The sequence below is a fragment of the Mirounga leonina genome, unplaced genomic scaffold, assembly GCF_011800145.1.
Source record: "Mirounga leonina isolate KUSES-001 unplaced genomic scaffold, KU_Mleo_1.0 Mir_93, whole genome shotgun sequence".
NCBI classification, from domain to species: Eukaryota; Metazoa; Chordata; class Mammalia; order Carnivora; family Phocidae; genus Mirounga; species Mirounga leonina.
Window position 1 is genome coordinate 46,363,686 of NW_023270854.1, and position 23,687 is coordinate 46,387,372.

Below are 23,687 nucleotides of genomic sequence, written 5' to 3' on the forward strand. Positions count from 1 at the left end.
TTCAAGTTTAATGACTCCATTTTTCTTTAATGATGCTTACAAGTTCGCATCAAGGCACTGCTAAATAATTGTGCATAATCCTCACAATTCTGTAAGAGAGAACAACTTAGAAGAGTTACGATAGCTTAAGATCTTACTGAACAACCTAAAATTGATGACAATTCAGAAGTTTACTTGACGTCAGTAAGTTAGATCTCCTTTTGAAGGCATTACTGGTTGAGGGCATCAACTTCATCTTTCAAAACACAGACCAGCCTTGTTATATATTAAGTATATATTTTAAGGCTGCATTAAGTGTAAAAATGTTCTTAAAGAATACAGTGTTAGGATTTTCTACCAAAATTCACAAAACCTGCCTTTTCTATTTTGGTAAAATTAGAATTTCAAATGAAAAGACTTACCAATTAAAAGCCTATCTTTGGTGAGATAGGCTACCTGTTTAAGGGTTAGGCTAGAATCCTATTTCTGTTGATTTAGCTCAACTTCTAGAAAGTCCACATATTTGAAAGTGGAAGTGAACTTACTAAAAATTAGAATTTTATAAAGCTAATATTTTATAATTGAGCTTCTGAAAGTATCAAGCAAGTCATTTTTTTTTAAAACAACACTGTCCCAGTGTACTTAAATACACAATAGTAACCGTCAACTTAAATTTATATGATATTCTAAAATTTTTGAAGCAATCATCACATCATCCTCATTTATTCTCACCATAATCTCTACTAACTTGGCACGGCAGGTATTTTTTTTATCCTGTTTTATATTATTAGGAGGAAGGTATGCGGTTAACCAGTATCCTATACTGAGTTAAACAGAGAACTGGAACCATAATGCAATTCCATGTTCTTCTGAATAAGCCATACTACACCATGTCATACCATCCTAAAAAAGGCAGTGATTTCCCCCTCAAGTGAGTTTTGGTCCAAAAAGTTACATTTATACTTCTAATTCCAGAGAAGAAGTTACTTCCTTCAACACAGTAAGATAGGATTAGCAGCTTCCTGGACTCATCCTACATGAAATCAAGGAAAACAAAACAAACAAACAAACAAAAAAACCCCACTATGTTCAATCAATTGACTTGAAGTGGACGATGCTTTGTGCCTGCTCACTTGTTTTTTTGTTTTTTTTGTTTTTTGCCAAGGAACATCATTTAAGGAACTATATAAGATCTTACCTCTGGTTTGTCTAATAGAAGGCAGCCAAGTTCATAGCAGGCATATGGCTGAATATATAAGTTATTCTGACGACACAACTCATCTTTAACAGCTCGCTGGAAGAACTAAAAGTAATACAAATGTTATCAGAATTAACTCATTTCCCTACCTAAGGTTCATAACATCTTCAGGGGGCAGAAAGGGGGGACTTATTTCTGTATTCTAGATCAGATTTTCTCTTTTTTTTCTTTGAATCTTTATTTCTTCCTGTCCCTCCTCATCCCTATCTTAGAAGTTCCCTACGTGCTTGCCTCCAGGCTATGCTACCATCAGTCAGCCCAACTTGTGCTACTTATTTTTCCAGTTGATACACTAGCCTCTACTGATTGTATTGCCAAAAACATCTTTATCTGCATCTCAAAGTCTGAACATATCATTTTAGTATTTAAAACAGAAAGCCCACAAGCCATCACTTGACATGCGTCTTGCTGATATCTAAGCGTATGATCTAAAACAGGCTATTTAGAGCTGTATAATAACTATTATGACCCCACACTGAGAAATTTGAAATTTGTAATACAAGTGCATCAACACCCTAGGATTTAAAAGTCAAAGGCCTCTACTACTGTACATAAACTCTTTCAAAGAGTAATCAAATAACACTAAGGTATACTTGAAAACATCCAACCACACAAAAACCTCAGAAAAATCCAACTATATTGAAAATAACGAAAGGTTCTTTTCCATATAAGATGTACCCCGAAGAGCCTAAGCTAACACCTTTCTCGACCTCACCTCCAGTGCTGCATCAGTAATCTGCCGCTGCAGAGACAAGAAAGGTGAACACACACCTGATCATTTTTGTATTTCTCTAACTATGAAGCTTCATTCTTTTCCTTTAAAACTATCTGCATCCTCATTTCCTTCTCTGAGACTGTCATCTTTGATAAGTGGCTAGTGCCAGAAAAGAAGCCAGTATGTAAAGAAATATTCTAAGAATCTGAAGTTACATTAAAAACTAGTATTAACCATCATCAGCTTCTGGCATCTGAGATGACCTGAATCAGTATGGTGGATAAAACTCACACTGTCGTGGGAGGTTCAGTTTTGTTGAATGCATTTCTCATTGTTCTTATTTCTAAGCACACATACAGGTTTTCGTTTGTTTTCCTTAGCCACAACAGCAGCATTAAACAGTTTACCTGAACAGCATCTTCTGAATTTCCTAGACATTTGTGTATGGCACCAAGAAGCAAATACTTTAATCCAACGACAGATGAATCATCCACTGCGTGGCAAGCTTAAAGAGAAGTGAAAACAGCAGAAAGAACATACATTCCCTTAATTTCTTAAGTATCATCAAGAGTTAAGTATTTCAGGGCGCCTGGGTGGCTCAGTTGGTTGAGCGGCTGCCTTCGGCTCAGGTCATGATCCTGGAGTCCCTGGATCGAGTCCCGCATCGGGCTCCCTGCTCAGTGGGGAGTCTGCTTCTCCCTCTGACCCTCCCCCCTCTCATGCTCGCTCTATCTCATTCTCTCTCTCTCTCTCAAATAAATAAATAAATAAATCTTTAAAAAAAAGAGTTAAGTATTTCATTATTTAGTGACTTAGTCACAGTTCATGATCCCGCCCCCCGATACTCAGAAGGTTCCTTTTCCTTAACCAGTAGTGAATATCCTTATTCAAAGAAAGGCAAAGATATCAAACGTCATAGCAACTAAAAGACTTGAGATTGCATCTTATTGTTACTGCATACTGTCTGGTTCCAACTATATGACATTCTGGAAAAGACAAAACTATGGCGGCAATACAAAAGATCAGTGGTCGTCAGATGTCTGGAGGGGTGAGGAACAGATGGAGGACAGACGATTTTTAGGTGAAACTACCCGGTATGATACTACCTGTAAGAGTGGATACATGTCGTTACACATGTGTCAAATCACACAGAATGTACGAAACAAAGAGTGACCCTACGAGAAAACTAAACCTCATGATGTGTCAGTGTTGCTCACTGGCTGTAACCGATGTATCGATCGGGTGGGGGATGCTGACGAGGAGGCTGTATGGACGGGGTGGTGAGGGGCATGGCAGGTGGAAACTCTGTATTTTCTGCTCAGTTTTGCTCTGAACCTAAAACTACTCTAAAAATTTCTTTTAAAAACGCCACATTAATGTCATAAGCCATAGAGTGGGCACCTCCAAATGTTTACTAATGCACTGCACTGGTCACTGAGGGGGGATCAGATGTAATCCCTCCACTTCAAGAAGCTCGCCCTCTCCTGTGCAGGATGCGCACACATATAGGAGGATGTTACTGAAGTTTTCCAAGGACATGAGAAAGGTGGAGATTGGAAACACAGTGGAGCTAATAGGAGAGGAAAGGAAGTAATTGTTTCTGTGGACCAACAAAGATACTGAGATTTGGTAAGATTTTATAGACACATACATATATATATACATATGCACAATCACTTGTGTGTGTGTGTATATATGCATATATATTTATACACACATAAAATGTTCAAAGTTCCAGAACAAGTAATTGAAAGAGTTAGGCACTGTAGCAACGAGGTAACTGTGAACAACAGAGTCTGAACTTACAGAAGCAGGAGTTGTCTCAAAAAGCTAGGCTGGGAATACCTCCTTATAAAAAGACCTCAGGGGGCACCTGGATGGTGCAGTTGGTTAAGCACCCAACTCTTGGTTTCAGCTCAGGTCATGATCTCAGGCTCGTGGGATGGAGCCCTGTGGCAGGCTCTGCACTCAGCACAGAATCCACTTAAGATTCTCTTCTCCCTCTGCCCCAACCCCCTCTAAAATAAATAAATCTTTAAAAAAAGATTTTAAGGCAAGAGTATCAAGGAAAGGGGAACACAGTTCATGTGCTCATTCATTTAATATTTACTGAAAATCTACTATGTGCTAGACAGTTCTAGGTGCTGGGAATACAGCAGTGACAAAATAAAAAAAAATTTCTGCCCTTAAAAAACCAACATTTTGTGGAAAAGCTAGATGATACAGAAGAAAAATTGGTAAAATACGTATGTTAAAAAAGTGTTAGTGCTAAGGTAAAAAAATAAAGTCAGGAAGGGGGATGGAGGTATGCATGTATGTCAGAAAGGTACAATTTAAGCCTCAATGTAAAGGTGATATTGAGTACAGACCTTAAGGAAATGAGTCAAGGAGCCATGTGCATATTGAGAAGAACATTTGCAGGTGGAAAGAAGAGAAAGTGCAAAGGCACCGTGGTCAGCATGTGCCTGGTGTGTTCAAGAACAGTAAGGAGTGTGGCTAGAGCCTGGTGAGCAAGGGGGGAGGGCAGTGAGAGGCAATGGGATGGGGAAAGGGGGGTGGCTGGTGGACAGATCACAGAACACTGCAGGCCACTGAATAGACTTGGACATTTACTTTAAATAAGATGAAGCCACAGAGGGTTCTGAGTCGCAAAATGACATGTGACTTTAATAGGATCACTCTGGGTGCTGTGCTGAGGATACACAGAAACATCCTTACAACGCAGAGGAAGAATGCAGTGCATAGGGGAGGGTGGGTGGGGGGAAGGGCTATGAGTGAAACCACAAGGATGTAAAAATCCAACCACACGTGTTGATGAAGGGAGCTGCAAATGAGGACTCGGAGAAGGTGAATGCACAAAGCTGGGTGGGCATTTAATTAATCACCCACTACCAATTTTTTCTGGAACTACACTATTTCTCTATAAAGATCTTCTCAGTACTCTATACAGCAGAGCAGACTGGGATCATTACTGCTTAACACTGGGGAATGACAGAAACTAATTAATCGATCTCAAAACTGCACTAATATTTAACAAAGATATTAAAGAATTATACCATGTTTACTCAAGAGCCTCCCTTTCCCCATGACCACATCTTTGCTATTTATTTTGATACCTGGAAAGTGGTTCTGAGAATATTTAGTCACATTAAGTGATAATCGTTCTTGTGCCTGCTGATTATAGCCTATTTTATATTTGCATTTGTGTCTGAATTATCTCTACAGGATCTTGCATTTGCACATTACAAAGAATACTTAAAATTCTGTATTGTTCCTTTGAATTAGACATTGGTAGATATTCTAGACTTGCATCAACAACTAGGAATGGGTTTAAAATTATGCATATCCTTTTGAAATGGACATAGCAGAACTTGTGCATCCAAGAAAATTTTGTTTTCTTTCAAGCAATCCCACTTAGGAGGGTTACAGCCTCTAATTACAGGGCCTCTGCACACAACTTCTTTTGGACTTGTATTGCTTTGATCTCTAGAATATCAACATTGACAAAAGTTTTTTACTTTGGGGGGGGGGGCTTTTTTTTTTTTTTGAAATAAGCAAAAGGTGCCTGCAAGGAAGTCTGATCATAAAAGTATGTGATACAATGGATAATTGTATATTTGATCAAAAAGTATGATTGTACAGAAATCTGACAAATTTCCTTCAATGACTAACAAACTAGTTTTGAGTAAGTCCAAATATCAATATTAAACCTCTTTTGAAAAATGGCAGCATGTGTGTGAGTAAGAATACATTTCTTTTCTATAAAACCATCTTTCTGGATGTATGTGTTTTTATTTTGACGTAACAGTCTCATGGTGCAATCGTACTTCTAGCTACATGACCTAAATCTCGTCATGCTCCTAGAAGATGAAGCTGTAGGAGAGCATAAAGCTCTGCTACTCGATGTGCTCTCCTCAGACCAGGAGCAGGAACACCTGTTTCGATGGGAGCTGGGCATGTCACCTAACTCTTCTGAGCTTTAGTCTCATTTATAAAATGGCTATGACAATAATGTCCGCCTTTCCTATGTATGTAGAAAACAGTGCAGAGCAAACTAAACAATTTGCCAGGTTAGAGAGCATCAAATGTCTGCCACTAAGCCTTTAAAAAATGCTCTAATATTTCTTTAATAACCAATAAAGCTTTATTTCACTTGAAGATTTAGTTTACTCTTCCTGTGAACTTTTCCTACAGCTTTAATAAAAATGACTTTATGAAGACTACATTAGCATAACCTATGGTCCTATGATTTTCTTTTTTTTTTTAAGAAGATTTTGAGAGAGAGAGAGCGAGCATGAGCGGGGCGAGGGGCAGAGGGAGAGGAACAAACAGACTCCCTGGTGAGCAGGGAACCTGACGTGAAGCTCAATCCCGGGACCTAGAGATCATGACCTGAGCTGAAGGCAGATGCTTAACCAACTTGAGCCACCCAGGCGCCCCAGTCCTATGTTTTTTCTTTCTTTCTTTTTTTCTTAATACCTGAGTCAAAAAATCTAGGCTTCTAGTTACATTCCTAGGTATTTACTCCAGAGAAATGAGCATGGGATGTCTGCAGAAAAGACAAGTATACTTAGGTGTGTAGCAGCTTTACTCAGGATAGCTCAAAAACCAGAAACAAATCAAATGTCCACTAAAAGGAGAAAGAATAAACACACTGTGGTACAGATGTAGCCACACGACGGAGTGCCACTCAGCGAGTGAAAGGCACGGACCACGGATCCAGGCTACAACACAGATCACTCCCACAGAGCCTATTCCGGACAAAGGAAGCCAAGCAATAAAAAGTACACGCGGTCTGAACTTACATGAAGTTCAAGGACAGGCAAAATTAATCTGTGGAGAGAGAAATCAGAACAGTGGTTGCCTTTGGCGGGGGGGGGGGGGGGGGGGGGGGGCGGGGGGAGGGGGCGCTGACCAAGAAGGTGCTCAAGGGAAATGAAATTACAAGGGTGGTGGAAATGTTCCAGATCTTCACTGTGTTGGTGGATGCCAGCATGTATATATTTGCCAAAACTCAACGAACCACACACTTAGTATCTGTGCATCTTAATACATGTGAATCAAACCTGTATGAAACAAAAGGCTTTTGTTGGGGAAAAAAATGTATGCTTTCAGCTACCCCCAGGGCTATAGACTCAAGGACGCTTAGAGTCCGCGTGCCTCAGCACACGCAGCTAACAGTGCAAACATGTCCGTACGTTCCCGTGCTGCCTGTGCCTATCACCTGAGCAACAGCCTGTTCTTCATCACTACACCATCTCTCCAAGAACAACAGATCTGTATTCTCTGAATCAGATAACATTAATGAGAAACTGAAGAAACCCGGTGTATGGTTTTGTTTTTACCTTGACTCATCCTCTGCAGGTTGGGGAAGGAACAGTTGGGAAGGGCTTTCCACAGGTACAACACCTCGATGGAGGCCAGCACACACAGTGCTCTGGTTGGAGCTTGTTTCCGAAACCTCTCTGCCTGCAGGTGGTCAGAATGATCAGCTAAGTTTGTGCCCACAAATTCAAATAAAAATATATTCTTTGGAGATAGTCAAAAATGCACGGTTCGTGTTTGACACAAACAACCCCCTCCAGCAAAGCTACAAATGAGAACGCTCGAAAAAAATGTCTGCTTTCTAACTTTTAATGTATCAGTAGATGTGCCTTTCACTCATTCTTCAACTCAATCTACCATCAGGATCCAGGGTGCATTCAGAGACCGTGGGGATCAAACTAGATTAACTCCAGTTTAAATCAAAGGAATTTAAGAAATAATGAATGGGTTTACATGGAAAATGTAATACTAGATGCCTTTTAGTTATGGTTTTACTGACTTTTTAATTTTCTCTTTAGTCCTAGTGGTCTCAATGGCATTCCACATTACAATCTAGTTTATATTCAAACTAACTCCTTAAATGTTCATTCATTAAAAACAAACTAAGATCATGGAAAATTCAGGATATGACAAGTTGTCATATAATCCATAGTAATTCAGCTAACTTTTATTCTTAGAAGTGTAGAATAAATTAGGGACTTTGTCCCTACAGTCCTGGGCCCTTTCTACTGGTAAATCTGATGCATACTCCTCTTGTTTATTAGGTCAAAATGTGATGTGGTCACTAGATTGAGAAGCAACAATCTAGATCTCTTGCCTAGATTCTGCCCATTTCTATTCTTCTGAAATCACCTCATGATTTAGGTGATTTAGCAGAGCTTTATGCTCTCCTACTTAGTTTACTCTTCCTGTCATTTGAAGACGCTGTCCCTCTCTAGATAGGCTCATTAGCTCTGCATGGTCTGTAATGTGTCCACCCACTCAAACAAATAACCACTGCTTTAATTATGTGCAGCAACACAAGCACTTCCCACTCAAAGGAGAAGTGGGACCATGGAGTATATCTTCTCCCCCGAGGCAAAGCGCATTCTGCATGGCAAGTCAGTTACTGGCTTTGATTAGGATTTCCTCAAACCGGTCTGAGGTGGCATCGGTTACAAATGCCCATCATAAACACCACACCGGATCAAGGGCTCCAACATACCTTTTTCACGGAGAACTGTTCAATCTGATTGTTTTTCCTTTTGAAGAGTTTCTGAACCTCTTTGAAGACTATCTGTGCCCCATCCACGTCACCGGTGGCTCCCTGACAAACTGTAAGAAACCATTGTTGCACTCCTTAAGTATCAGGGGGAAAATACCACCGAAAGATACCCAGGTTGACAGTACTTGGAAAATGTTACCAAAGAAAAAATGGGAGCACATATTTTAAAGACTGTTACACTATATCATCCCCGTTGACTGTCACGCCACTGATTCAACTGTTTTCCAGCTAACTGGGCTCCCAGAGCTTTGTGGGGACATACAGGGAAAACCACGGTCCTAGTCCTCTTGTTGGGCACTAGTCTCGGATGTGACAAAATTCCCAGCTACTGTCACGGTGTGCCGTCTAGCTGGAGCCCACATGCTCAGCAAGTGGAGTAAAAGGGAGGAGCCAAGAAGATCATGAATCTTCCTGATGGAAGGAGGGTACCCCTGTGTCTGGAAAGAAAGTCATGAAATTTGTCTTACATGTGTTCATTGGTCAGCTACCACCTACAAGCCACCAGCAAGAATGTCAAGAAGAAACACATGCTTGACCCCTAGAGAGGTGTAAATTTCAGCTGGAGAAATAAGACATATACATAGTCCCACAGCTACAATGTATAAGGTGATAAGAGCCTCAAGGGTTGGAAAACCAAAGTGCTTTGGGAAAAGCTCAGGAAGAGAAGGGATCATTTCTCTTTGGAGTGATCAGGAAAACTCTGAGTAGCTAGGAGTCAGGCTGAGCCCTGGAGGAGAAGATTTTGAAAGTCTGTACACAATCTTCATTCCATCCCAATCCCCAGGCAAAGACTTAATCATATATCCTTCACTTCATCTCTGAAGGTGAAACTTTCCCAACTACTCTCTGTCATTCTCTTTTCAACTCCAATGGCACTGAATCCATTTATATCAATTTTTTCTTAGATGTGGTCTTTGGCTGGGAGGACCTAGTTCCTTCTCCTTTATTTGAGCACTCCTAAAACTAGCTGGTCCTCTACTCACAGTTTGGGGCTTGGCCAAGCAGAGCATGGGGCCATCCCATGTGAGAGGATGGACAGCTGTTGACAGGGCCAAAGCAGCAAAAGCACCAAGACTCACAGAAGGCTGCAGGCATCAAGGTGATGGGAGAGGCAGAAGATTTTCTACTGGAAGCATGAGGGATTAGGCTGAATGTTCAAGGGAAACACAACCACATTCCCAGTTAGGGGAGCAGCCCTGGTCCAGAGGTAGGGGTCTGAATCCATCCAAAAAGACCTCATCTCTCACAGCATTTCAAAACCAGAAGGAAATGCAATGACTGTTTTGTAGACCAACACTATCAGGCTATAGATCAGAGGATGTAAAGTTCCAAGATAGTTAAAGCCGTGCCTAAGGTCACAGAATAAGCCAGTGAAAAAGAGTAATGTCTGTTGCAGCTAAGCCTGAGATCCTCCTCAGATCACTCGTAACATTCTTACAGAGTCACAGAATTTAAACAAGAGATGGATGGCGGTCATGGCTGCCTAACGAGGTACCTGTACGTAATGCCACTCAACTGAATGCTTAAACGTGGGTACAATGGTAGATTTTACATTACGTATATTTTACTACAACTGAACAGTACCAGAAATGAAGCCTCTGGTAGCAGTGATTCTGGTCCCTGAGTGCGCTTCCTCTCTAGGTCTGCCTGTCGACAAGCATCTGTCCTTCAGGGCCAACTCCAATGGCAGCTTGCAGGACAGAAGTGATCCGTGCCCTTCCCGGGAGCTCCTGACACACCTTACCATCCACACAGGATGCCCTCGAGAAGGCAGAGACAAGGCTGTCGTGCTTTACCAGCTCCTACAGCCTGTGGTAATCCTGGGATTTCCAGTATTTGGAGGATAAATGCTCCCGTACACAGCCACACTGTACATTTATTTCTTTGTGTTCTATGCTCCACAGAGATTAAGAAAAGAAACCACTGCCCACAACCGACTGTGTGAGTCCGTAACACGTTAACAGTCGATGGCTGGGTTGTCGTGAAGACCTCCGCTTTTCAGTTCACCCACTCCTCGGCGTGCTGGGCACACGGAGGCCACTCCGCAGATAGCTGCCCCTGTCATCTGAGAGGCTGTGAGCTCCACGCAACAACTCTTAAGGTGTGAGACACGGTATCCTAACCCATATACAGAAAATAATCCCATTTGAACATCAGCGACAGAGACATACAAAAACAGATGCCCTGCGGGGACTGCTGTGAAGAGTGTGGGTGTCAACGGTTTCATACTCAGTCCTAATGAACTGCACTTTTTGAACATCCAGGGCATGCATTCTTGCCACTGTTAATTCTCTTATTTTAAATAGATCAGTTAAGGGACTAGAATGACAGGAAATGTTTCATTAATTCCATTCATTAATTCTATTAAGGAATTGAAATTCATTAATTTAATTAAATCCAAATAGAGAAATAAGGAGATACTTAAAATTTAAAATCATGTTTGGATTAGTCTTGAACTTTAAGTAAAGTTATATGGCTGGATAAGGAGAGGTCAGCCTTCGAGGCAAAAAACCTACAGCCGCTGGGTTTCTCGGGTTCCCACCTCTGCAACAGTGCTTTAGGTCCCGCAGGGCACAGACAACCCTTGTGTCCACCAGGTGGCAGCACATCTTTATCGCCTGATGGGAGGGCCAAAAAGGCAATGCCGGCTCATTCAGCTCAGCAAGGACAGATGTTCCTGCTAAAAATGATGGGCAGTGTTCAAATACCTCATGCTCTGCAAAATCACACTGTAAACAAGGTTGGTAGGTAAGACAGGTTTGGAGCAGACTACTCAAAATCTATGCAACTTTGTAACCAGGGCACTAACAATCCAAACAGAAATACTAGCACAATTTAAAAGATGTTAAATTCCTTCAAAATTGTTTATAAATTCTTAAAGACTACAAACCATGCTGTAGAAAGCAAAGGAAAAAAGTAAGGGTGGACTGAGGCTGCTGAGGGCAGAATGCACAGAAACTGTCACAATACGCATTTTCAGGACAGAGCCGTGACCAAACCAGCCCAGGGAGGGAGCTGGTCTGCAGGCCTGCAGGGTTCCGCTGAGTCAGTGAACACTGTAGCACTCGGTAGTACAAAACATTAACATTCCGGGGAAAAAGTGAGGAAGGAGAACGCCATGTCCTCCTGCCAGCCGATGTGCGTGGGAGACAGAACTCACAGAAGTGGGCTACTCACCCGCAGTTAGATAGGCGTAATAGCACTGTGACCACCTGGACTCGTTTTTTAGCCTCTCAAAGGAATCAAATGCATCCTTGAAGTTCAGCTCTATCATGCTGCACCAACCTATGAAAGAAATATTTTTAGTAGGCGACCCTGAAGTAGTGATTTATACTCCATCTTAAGCCAGGAATCTGGTCACTGCCGATTATCTTTGAGTGTTGCATGTATACAACCTGAAAACCTAAAGATGATCTTCTGTCACTTAAATATTTGGGGTGAGACAAGGCACTTCTGATTTCATAACCCATTTAGCAGTAGAGCAGTATAGCGGGGGGCACCTGGGGGCACAGTTGGCTGAGTGTCTGGCTCTTGGTTTCAGCTCAGGTCATGATCTCAGGGTTGTGGGATGGAGCCCCGCCTTGGCCTGTGCTTAAGACTCTCCCTCTCCCTCTGCCCCTCCCCCCCAAATATTTTTTTTTTCAAAAGCAATATAGAGGGACATAAAGATTTCTATGAAAACACTCTAATTCATATCCTACACTCCAGTTTGGGTTGTGAGATTAATCTAAGCCCAGCAGTACTTCTCCAAGAGCGGCCCTAGGCACAGAAAAAGAAGCAATATCGTTAGACTGCATATAGTGACTACCTCAAAAAGTTTTCAAGCACTCACGTGGCTCCTTAATGATTACTATTAATTCTCAAACCCTTGTAAGAAGTGGAGATAAGCCAGTCAGAAATTAAGTACTTGCCCACCTTCCCTCTGCAGGTTGGCAGCGGAGCTGAGAAAGAACCCTATCTTTCCTGGATCAAAACACCATGAGACAGGCATTCTGGCAGCCGCGAAAATGCAAGGAATTCTATCTTCACTTTCAGAAATGTACCTCCCCTTGCCTGAGCCCCTCCACGTGCCAAGCCCTGAGCCAGGCACCTGGTATAACTCTAATTCTACTAGGGGCTTCCTGAGGTGGCAGACGGTATCCTCATTTTACCAAGGAGAAATGCTAAGGCACGCAGAGGTAGGTGACTTGCCCAAGGCCACAGAGCTAGGAAGAGGAAAGGGCCAAGGAGTGAAGGCCATTGCTCTCTCCTGTCCATAATATCCCCCCCATCATAAATTCTGGTATCTTGTGTCATCTTGGATCTGCCTTTGAAGTACAAGGATGAGAGGGATCCACACTTCTAGAAAATCCAGTGTCAAATTCTATGGGATAGGATATGAAGTCGACATGGTTTCCAGTAAAAATTGGGGCTAATCATGTCCATCCTAGAAGATGGGAGTTAAATGCAAAGTAGGGGAGAAGGTGGCACTGAATATGAATAAGAAGCCTGAGTTAGGATTGTGCTACTTTTTCTTGGGTTAACCTTCCTAAGCCTTGGAGGTTAGGCTTCGATGATCTCCAAGCCTCCTTCAGGTCTAACCCTCCATTCTGCCAGACCTTGAATGGTGCACCAAGAAAGGCCATCATAATCACTTTGCAATACATTGCAAATCAATCATTATCATACAACTTAAATCATTATGTCATACAACTTAAACTAATGCATTATATGTCAATTATATCTCAATAAAAGTGGAAGAAAAAAAAGGCAGCAGTTATCTTAAGAACAAAAAAAGGCCACCAGATCTAGGTGTTAATTCAAGTTCTTCGAAATACATTCCATCCTACGTTATGGCTACTACCCAGAGCTCCAGCAGGATGGATGACATAAAAATATTTTTTCCATTGGATTACACTTCAGCTCTTTTCCCTAAACCGTAAGAGGTGCTTAAAACATTATTTTACTGGGAAGTTCCCAATCTTTTAGTTTGTACTTTTCTTTAAAAAGATTTAAAATCATCCAAGAAGACAATTATGTCCACAGCATATAAGCAAGTGGCAAGCATCATAGGGTCTCAACCTGACAGATGGCAAATGCCCCCTGAGCACTCCCCATTTCTTCTTCCCCTCTCTGCAGAGGACCTGGGTGTTCCGATTTTCCCGTTGATTCCATCACTACCTCATCACTTCTCTGCTCCCTGGCTCCTTCATTCCCTTTCTAGGTACCGTATGATGTGATCCTGTCTGATGTGACCCTGTCGTACTGGGCTGAAACCCTAACAACATGAACCCCTTATTACATTGTGTCATGGTTGTTTCAAACCCAACTGTTGTGTTGATTTTCCTCAGCATCATAGAACAACTGCTACTTAAAAGGTTGAGGGAATTGCTAATTTAACAGGACAGAATCTTAGTGCAGTCAGCAAAGATACTCATAGTAACAATTTGGGACAGGGAGGAGAAAGCTGTAAGCAAATAAATATTTCCATGTCTGCTTATAAATTTGTCTGCAGGAGGGGAAAAGCAGAAGGAAGGGGCTCACACATGTGGAGGGCCTCTGTGTGCCAGCCACCACCTGATGCTCATTCCGACTTCATTTCAGCCTCATGACCACTGAGGGCGAGCACCTCAACGCTCATGGTAACCACGAGGCTTACACAGCTCTTCCCAGGTCTCCAAGCTAGTCGGGAGAAGGGCTGGGATTGGGGTTCACACGCCCAACTCTCACCCAGGCCATATTTTTCTTCCCGGGTAGACACTGGTGCAAGGGAGGGAAACATAGTTTAGATTCTAATGTGCAGTCAGATAAAGTAGTTACCAAAGTTTTAGTCCATTCCTTTTAAAGAATAAATTCTAAAGCAGTAAGGACAGTCACTGAGATAAGTACCATGGCTTGTGCTATGGTAACAAAGTCTTATTCTCACAAAAGGTAGCAAGCATTTTACAAAGATCCAAACTGAATAGCATTAAAAAGGCAGACGTGCACAAAAATGCATTAAGACCTGCGACAAGAAGCTGGTCATCCAGCCGGACATAAGCTGAGTGCATTAATGCCATTTCACGACAAGAAGCTGGACAGACATTTCATATTTACCAATTTCATACAGACAGACATGTTGGATTTCTCGCTGATCTATCGCAAGCTCCAAAGCGGTATGGAAAGAAGTCAAGGCACTGTTGATTTGACACTGAAGAGAAAATGAAAACAGAGTTACTGGCTAAAATCTGTCATTAATATTATAATTATCTTCATTCCAAAGCATCTTCTTCCTTAACAGTTATTTTAAACAGATTAAAACAGCATAGAGGAGAATGACCTCAAAATTTCTGGAACATTCCAATTTGCCTCAGTTGTGAGACGAACCTTGGCACAGAGCACTTCTTTTGCTCTGGCGGGAAATTCACCCTCCTGTGTATACAACAGGCATACCTTGGAGATAACCATAGGTTCGTTTCCATACCGCAACAAGTGGATATTGCAATAAAGTGAGTCAGAAAAATATTCTGGTTTCCCAGTGCATACAAAAGTTATGTTTATACTATCCTGTAGTCCCTTAAGTGTGCAAGAGCATTGTGTCTAAAAAAATAATGTACATACCTTAATTAAAAAAATACTTTATTGCTAAAAAAATGCTAACCATCTCTGAACTTTCAGCAAGTTGTAATCACAGATCACCATTCACAAATAGAACAATAACAAAAAAGTTCCAAATACTGTGAGAATGACCAAACTGTGACACAGAGACATGAAGTGAGCAAATGCTGTTGGAAAAATAGGTTGCCACAAACCTTCAATTTGTAAAAACAAAACAAAACAAAACCCCACCCAGTATCTGCAAAGTGCAATAAAGTGAAGTATAATGAGACAGGGTGTGTCTGGACCCCCCCCAGGCCGGAAAGAGCCCCGTCAGTGCTGAGTGAGTGTGCGAAGCCTCCTTTAGGCCTGCCCTCAGCACACTCTCCCTGCTATGACCCACGGACCCTGTCATACAGCCCCTAGTACGAATCTGTATCCAGAATGCTTTGTCTGATTGCTGCTGGTCCTCACATCTCCTCCACTAACACTCACTTCTGACTTTTGGGTTCATCTGCACTGTCCAGAGCCCAACGGACTCTCCAATGACTGTTCTTACTCCTGAGTAAATACATTTAGTGTTGCTTTCCACTAAAGACCCCTTTCAAAGTCTGCCAACCTCATGCCAGAACACCTGATAGGAGTACCTGAAAAGCATCAAATTCAATCCTAAATACAGCAATGATAGGTGTTAATAAATGTACATCCTAAATGCCCTAAAAATTTGTTACAGGCTGCTCTCAGTGATACATGCCCCGGGCCATACCCTGGCTCCACACTCAGCCCTCCCTGGTCTTCCCTAAGTGCCCCCTTCTGCTGCTCCTTGGCCACCCCTTTCCAGTGCCCCTTCTGCCTCTCCTCCCCACAGCCAGCCAGCCAGCCAGGGGCAGAAAGGGTTGTAGAAGAAAGGTTACCCCACTCCTTGGCATCTTCAGTGATGCACGGTCGCTGCGTGAGGCCTCTTGGACACCACAGACCACACAGATGAGTCAGGGAGGTCCTTAGGATACCCTGTGACTCAGGAACACCATAAGCCAAATGACTCATTAACCAAGGCCTTGGCTGGATCAATAACTGTTCATGCCCAAAGTAAGGTTTCATTCTGCCACGATGGTTCAGACCGTAGCGTTCAATCCCTTGTCCCCATCCACAAAGGCTAAGAGAGGACACGCATCCCCACACCAGTGATTCCTGGTCTCAAGGAGGTTAACATCTAGTTGGAGGGACCCTCTTGGGAATGTGAGACAGGCCCCAACCCCGTCAGACGTTCACACTGGGCTATGAGCACAAAGCCACCAAGGTCCCAAAGAGGTGTAAAAAAAGTGTTGTTTTTTGAATTTAAAAATCAATCTTGTACGCAGTGGGTGTGTGTGTGTGCACCGGTGTGTTGCAGAGTAAGCTAGCAGGACACGCATTACGCCCACCTCTAACTTTTCTCCTTCTGGATCACGTAAGCGCTTCTTACGTGCACTCGTTCAGCATATCTACACGAAACCACCATGCTACGGATTCTGCTTTGCACGCGTCTCCTCAGTTTGCTAAGTTCCTGCCACTCAACTACCACACACAGAGTATTTCTGGATGAGCCATCGCCACCAGGCTGTGTCCAACTGCAGGTACCCTGCATGACAATGCAATGCCACACTGCCCTTCGGAAGACCAAAAACTACTTGTGAACGCTAATTAATGGGCAATTACTAAGTCCTGGGACGGTACTGGCTTGAGCTACAAAGACAAATCACAACAAGGCTTTAAAAGCAAGTTTAGAAACAAAAACAAACCAAGCAATATTTGAATCAACACTGTTTCTCTTAGCCCTTTCAAAAAAAAAAAAAATCTGAGATTGGCATGTATTAGTTCCATTTTCAGATGGAGAAACCAAAGTTCAAAGAGGTGAAGTGGCTTGGTCAAGGGCAACAGGCTAGCAATGGGGTAGTATTTACTCTGCTCTGACTGCCTCCAGAGTATGTGTCCTTCCAGCAGAGCACAGACAGGTATGATTAAATTAAGGGCTTTGAGATGGGGAGATTATCCTGGATTATCGGGGTGGACCCTGAATGCAATCACAAGTGTCCTGATGAGAGGCAGGCAGAGAGAGCTGATGCATGCAGCGGGGAGGCAACGTGGTCACAGAGGCACAGACTGCGGACACAGCCACAAGCCCGGGAGCCACCAGAGCTCACAAGAGGCAAGAAATGGACTGTCCTCCGAGCCTCTAGAGGGAGGGCCACCCCCAATCACCTTGACTTCAGCCAGTGAAACGGATTCTGGACTTTTGACTTCCAGAGTGGTATGAGAATAAGGTCTGCTGTTTTAAGCCACCAAGTCTGTGATAATTTGTTCCATGGCCTTAGAAGATGAGCACAGGGTGTTACTTTCAAAATTGAACTGTGAAGAAAGTACGACTGTTCCTTATGTTTGTTATAAGCACTGTGACGGAACTAGAAGGTATGGAGACCATTACAGAGCTTAACGATATTATCCCAAGAGTAATAAGCATAACTACAAAATTAATTCTAGTTCTAGCTTGATTACTCATTAAAGAATTACAATGAACAGCCATCAAACCGGTGAAAACTGATTTCCCCTTCTTTTTCACCAAGTAGTTTACTTTTTTTTTTAAAGATTTTATTTATTTGACAGAGAGAGACACAAGCAGGGGGAGGGGAGAGGGAGAAGCAGGCTTCCTGTGGAGCAGGGAGCCCGATGTGGGGCTCAATCCCAGGACCCTGGGACCATGACCTGAGCCGAAGGCAGATGCTTAACGATTGAGCCACCCAGGCACCCAAATAATTTACTTTTTAACTTTATTACTTTTTTTTTTTTAGAGAGAGAGAGGAAAGAGAGAGAAAGCATGCACGCAGAGGGCAAGCAGGAGCGGGGGGCAGGGGGGTGGTTTGCAGAGGGAGAGGGAGAATCTCCAGCAGACTTCCCAGGGAGCATGGAGCCCAATGCAGGGCTGGATCTCATGACCCTGAGATCATGACCTAAACCAAAATCAAGAGTTGGACACTCAACCACTAAGTCACCCAGGTGCTCCTTCACCAAAATAATTTAAAATAAAAATGACCTAATAGGAGTTTTTATGATTATAAATTATAATATCCATAACATAATAGAGAAAGAAGAATTATCTTCAATTTAATACATTATTCACAGTGTAATTTTTTTGAGGAAATACACATATGCTGGGCTGAAGAGAATACAGAAAACAGGCTAGAATGAAATAGCCATGAAGCCAAGAATTGGAGGTCAAGTACCATCTAGGCTTGTGTCCCATGAATTATGCATGGACACTCGAGATCACAAAAACTACCTGAAGTTTCAGTTTCCTCACTGGTAAAATGAGGAAATAACGTCCACAAGCATTATCTGCTTCCAGAGGAAGCAATGGAGAACAAAAGCACAAGTCTTTGCCAAATTAAATGGAGTGTATCTGTTGCCTAATTAAATTCAGCACCATGTATAGCTACTGTTTTGTTGCCACAGAGATACAATGTGTTTTTCTAGTTTTTCAGGACACCTTTCTTGATAGCTGTATTCCTAGGCATTTTATACCTGTGGCAACTGTCCATGGGATTTGTTCCTCCATTTTATTCTCTGAGCGAATGTTGCTGGTGTATCGGAAAACTCTGGATTTTTGCAAGTTGATTTTGCATATGTCACATTATACTCATGAACCCTCATGATTTTTTTTAAGCTTTTTCTCTAGAAGTTTCTGGGGAGATATTCAAATCATTTGCAAATAGTGATAGTGTTGTCTCTTCCTCTACAAGAGACTTCTCTAATTGGTGAGAACCACCAGTTAAGATTCTATTAGCAAGCACCACTCGCATCCGCATTGCTTCATTCCCGTCTTCAATGAGGATGTTCTGATGTTGCACCATTAAATATAGTTTGTGGGGTGTTTTTAGTAGATGCCATCATTACCAAACAAAGAAGTTTCCTTTCTATTTCTAATTTGCTAATAGTTTTTTTCGTTTTCAAAGTGGATTTCATTAAATGCCATTTGAGCCATCTAGTGATAGGACTATGTGGTTTTATTAATTACTTCCTTAATGCAGGTTACAACAGAAAGACATTTTCTGAGGCTGAACCATGCTCGCTTTTTTGAAATAAGCCCCACTAAGGTCATAATGTGGCATTTAAAAAATACATTGTTGGATCTGACTTGCTAATATTTATTTAGAGTTTCTAACTTCAGAATGAAGTCAGCCTGTAGTTTTTTGTTCAGTGCTCTCCTCTAGGAGTTTTGGTATCAGGATAATGCCAGAACTTGCAGACTTGTAGGAAATATTTTCATATTTTCTATGCTCTGGAACTATGTAAATAACTAGTTACTATAGAGCCATACCTTTCAACCAAATAATTCATTTAAAATGTTTAAAATACCGGGGTGCCTGGGTGGCTCAGTTGGTTAAGCATCTGCCCACTCTTAGTTTCAGCTCAGGTCATGATCTCAAGGAGATGAGATCGAGCCCCACATCAGGCTCCACACTCAGCATAGAGTCTGCTTGTCCCTCCCCACCCCCCAGCCCCAGGCTCTCTCTCAAACAAATAAATCTTTAAAATGTTTAAAATACAATTTAAATTTTTTCTTTTAATGGACATACAACATAACAAACAGTATTAAACTTTAGTTAATAGTACCAGATTTCAGTGCCAACTTCATAACCAACACAGTTTTGGACCTTGAGAAATTGTTTCATTATAAATGAAAATCTCAGGAGATATTAAAATAAATGAATTAATGCACATAAAATGCTCTTAGGGAAGGTATATTATCTTTAAAAATAGGTGTAGGTCACCTGTTAGTGCTGAGAAATAAATCACAGTATTTTTTTCCAGCATTTAGAAAGATTTGCAATAAATAGCAATTAAGTTTCTACATTTTTTTTAGACCACTGGAAGAAATTCTAGATTTTTTCCTGCAGACATAATTAAGAGCTGTTTAAGATTCTACCACAAATACCTAAGTGTGTATTCTTGCCTAAGAGACAGGGACAAAGAAAAAGGAAACATGTAAGCGACCACAAATCACATTTTCCAATTTTAAAAATGTAAAATATTTCTACAACAATGTATTTTTCAAGCCCTTTAGAAAGTAAGTATGAAGACACAAAAAGTCTGAATAATTTTCAGAGTCAGCACAGTGAGCTTGGAGTTACTAATGTTATATTCTGTTCTACTGGAAGATTCCCACTAGCAATACCAAGCTGGGAGGATACATTAAATTCAGCTACCAAGCAAAAGATTCCCTTTCTAGAATTGCAAAAAAAAAGGAAATGGAAACAAAGCCAACTTCCTTTGGGGGCCTGACCAGACTCTAGTGCCAAAAGGACAGCAAGTTCCAGACTTCCCTGAATCTCTGAGGCAAGATTCCACTTCCCAAGCAGTTTCCTTTGGTGCCCCCTCCCAATCGCATTTAACACCAAATGACACCACTAGCTCACAAACAAAAAGGTCTCAGCTCAGAACCAGTCTCCCGGCATTCAAACAATGTTGGTATCACTCAATTCTGCTGTGTTGCACACCAGAGAGGAGATCACTATTGCAGGAGCAAATCAAAGAACACGACAGTCCCTGTGGACTCAGCTGCGAGGAGAGAGTGATGCCCACACAGAACACTCTAATACTCACTGGAGAATTTCCAGCTCTGTAAGATACAGAAGTTTGTAAGATAGAGGCACATTCTTTCGAGAGGTTTTAAATAACCAGTAAGCAGAGTTTTAGACACAGGCCGAATTCCTGAGATGTGTCAAGAATACAATACGTACTCTGCAAGTAGACAGAGCCTGTCTGCATGTGGTAGAGCACTAAAGGGCCACGAGGTCTCTAATATTCACGAAGCACCTGGGTACTAAACACCAGGAGACTGAATAGACAAAAAGCACAAAATATTCAAAACACTATACATGAAACATTAATATGTAGGTGGCTTAATGTGACCATCCATTGGTGACACTCATTCTCACACCATGTGTCCTCTACTCAAGAAGCGCTAATAAAACCCCTGAGGGCCCACTGTTTTAGCTGTGGTCAGTGATGCGCAGAGCGAAGCAAGACATTACCCACTGTGACCCCAGGACTCAGGTAGCACGGCCTTTCCACCTGCCCCTGCACACTACCCTAAGAGCATTAACCTACGTTGTCCTTTTCCCCTTGCTTCTTGCCGTGTTTTACACTGATTTAGTAAACTGTGTGATTCAAGCTTATTTTAAGTTGGCACATGAATGTTTCTGTTTTGAGACCTCTGGGGGAACTTGCTGGGCCCTGTATTCAGAGGCTACCAGGGTATCAGGGGCGTCAATGTGAAAAGAAAGGAAAACCCCAAGTGCCCGTGAGGAGACACTAGGTTGCCAGTGACAGCTGTTATGGGCTGAATTGTGTCCCCCACCGCCCCAAATTCAGAGTTTGAGGTCCGAATCCCTAGTATCTCAGAATGTGACTGTATTTGGAGATAAGGTCTCTGAGGAGGTAATCACATTAGAATGAAGTCTTTAAGGCAGGCCCTAATCCAATATAACTGGGGGCCTTAGAGGAGAAGGTGAGCGCACACACACACACACACACACACAAGAAAGACCACATGAAGACAGAGGGAGCAGGTGGCTATCTACAAGCCGAGGAGAGATGGCTCAGGAAAAAAAAAATCAACCTGCCAACACCTTGATCTTGGACTTCCAACCTCAGGCCTACAAGAAAACTAATTTCTGTACCCGCTCTGTGGTTCCTTGTTAGGGCAGCCCGAGGAAATTCACACATCAACTGTCAGAGGTATCCTTTCCTTGGGGAGCCATTCTCCTATGTGATGAGAATGGGAAGGGTCCTGCTTTTCTGGAAAACCTTTCTGGTCTCAGCAAGGGTATGAGTACCTGACCTAAGCAAGGCAGATCACAGCACCTTCTCCTTCCTCCCACTCAGAATCTACTCCTGGAGTTTCCTCACAGGTGACGAATGAGGGCTGGTTCAGTTTCTGCGTGCACGCGTGTGTGTGTATGTTTTCCAATGTGTGTGCATGCGTTTGTGGTACCTCTAAGTTATTCCCCATACAAATTGTTTAATTTGTATAAATACTAGACCACTTGTCCCAAAGGTTTTATCAATGTACCAACAGTTTATAAGAGGCTTATTTCCCTAAACCTTTTCCCAACAGAGAATACTTTCAGTATTTGCCAATGATTTTTTTCCCCTTGTTTTAATTTGTATCTCACTGATTCTACCATGAGGGTCATATGTTACTGACCATTTGTGTATCTTATCTTATGGCTTGTCTGTTTAGGTGTTTTGGCTATTTTCTTTTTGTAGGCTTATCCTTTTGCTATGTTCCAAGTTTGTAAGAGTTCTTCCTATGTTAAGGACGCTAATTCTAGCTTTAGTCTTCATTTTTTTAAACTTTGTTTATGATATTTTTTAATATAGAAGTTCATTTTTATGTCAGATTTTGATCCATGTACTACCAATTCTATTGGTCTTTTCCTTACTGTTTTGGTTTCAGAGTTCTGTTTACACAGTCCTTGATGGAGCTTTTAATACCACTACACACATGGAATCTACGAATTATGCATAATGAGGGGAACTTTTCAAAATGCCATAAATATGGCTGCTCTCATTCTGACAAAAATCCAGGGGCTATAGAAATAGAACTATCATCAAAGCACAACCAAAAAAGGCAAAGGGCAAGAGGCCAGAGTATTCACTCAAGGTTTACACACTTGCGTGCACGCACGCACACACACACACACACACACACTCACTCTGAGCCCTGCTGTCTGGGAGCTGGGCACTGGTCGAGGCATTTGAGATACACAGTGACCGAGACAAAGTCCCTGCCTCACAGAGCCTGAATTCTCATTCTGATGGGGGGAAGAGAGAGACAATGAGCCAACAGGAAAATCACCTTACTCTGTGTGTCCAGTGAATAGGAGTTTCTGGGCAGATATGAGGAGGGGTGGTGAAGGAGACAGGGAGACCAGTGGCAGGAGCGAGGCCAACACGTCCAATACTACAGTCACGGAAGGTCTCCCCAAGAAGGTAACCGAACAAAGTCAAAGGAGGTGAGGAAGTGGCTCTCTCCTCCCTCAGGTTCCACCTCCTCTGTCTCCCCTTCCCTGGTCATCTCCACCCACAGTGACCACCAGTTCATCTGGCACTTTTATTGCCTTGAGGTATTACCTTTCATGCATTCAGCATTGCTATTCATAGTTAGATTATAAGTTTCTTTTGGGGCAGGGGCTTTTCCTAGCCCTCTTGGCGTCCTCCAGACGACCTTTTACATCACAGGCAACAAATCTTCAATTATGCACAAGAAATGGAATATGGTAGATCTATTTTCAGCACCTCCACACAGACAGCAATTCCCCTGAAAAAGGAGTTTCATAACCAAAGCCAGCTCTAATGATTGGTAGAACTGAATAATGCACTACTTACAACATTTCCTTGGTCTCTCAACAGTTACACACAAGATGTCAACAAAATCTGTGATAGAAAGTGCTATATACTGGATTTACAACCTAGACACAATTCTGTCTAAAGAGGAAAAGCCCTGACCAAGCACCGTGTGCTTAGCACTCTGCCATATCCATATTACA

The 23,687-nt window shown here is 42.2% G+C and overlaps 1 protein-coding gene across 2 annotated transcripts in view; it reads right to left on the reverse strand.

Annotated features, from left to right (window-relative positions):
* Positions 1 to 23,687, reverse strand: part of TTC39C (tetratricopeptide repeat domain 39C) — a 104,186-nt gene that overhangs the window by 1,312 nt on the left and 79,187 nt on the right. For both annotated transcript variants that reach the window (XM_034995654.1, XM_034995655.1), the window contains 6 exons: positions 14,617 to 14,710; positions 11,719 to 11,826; positions 8,482 to 8,591; positions 7,298 to 7,421; positions 2,360 to 2,457; positions 1,178 to 1,282 (listed from right to left, as the gene is read on the reverse strand). In XM_034995654.1, the coding sequence (XP_034851545.1) occupies positions 1,178 to 1,282; positions 2,360 to 2,457; positions 7,298 to 7,421; positions 8,482 to 8,591; positions 11,719 to 11,826; positions 14,617 to 14,710 (639 nt within the window). The remainder of the gene's footprint in view (positions 1 to 1,177; positions 1,283 to 2,359; positions 2,458 to 7,297; positions 7,422 to 8,481; positions 8,592 to 11,718; positions 11,827 to 14,616; positions 14,711 to 23,687) is intronic.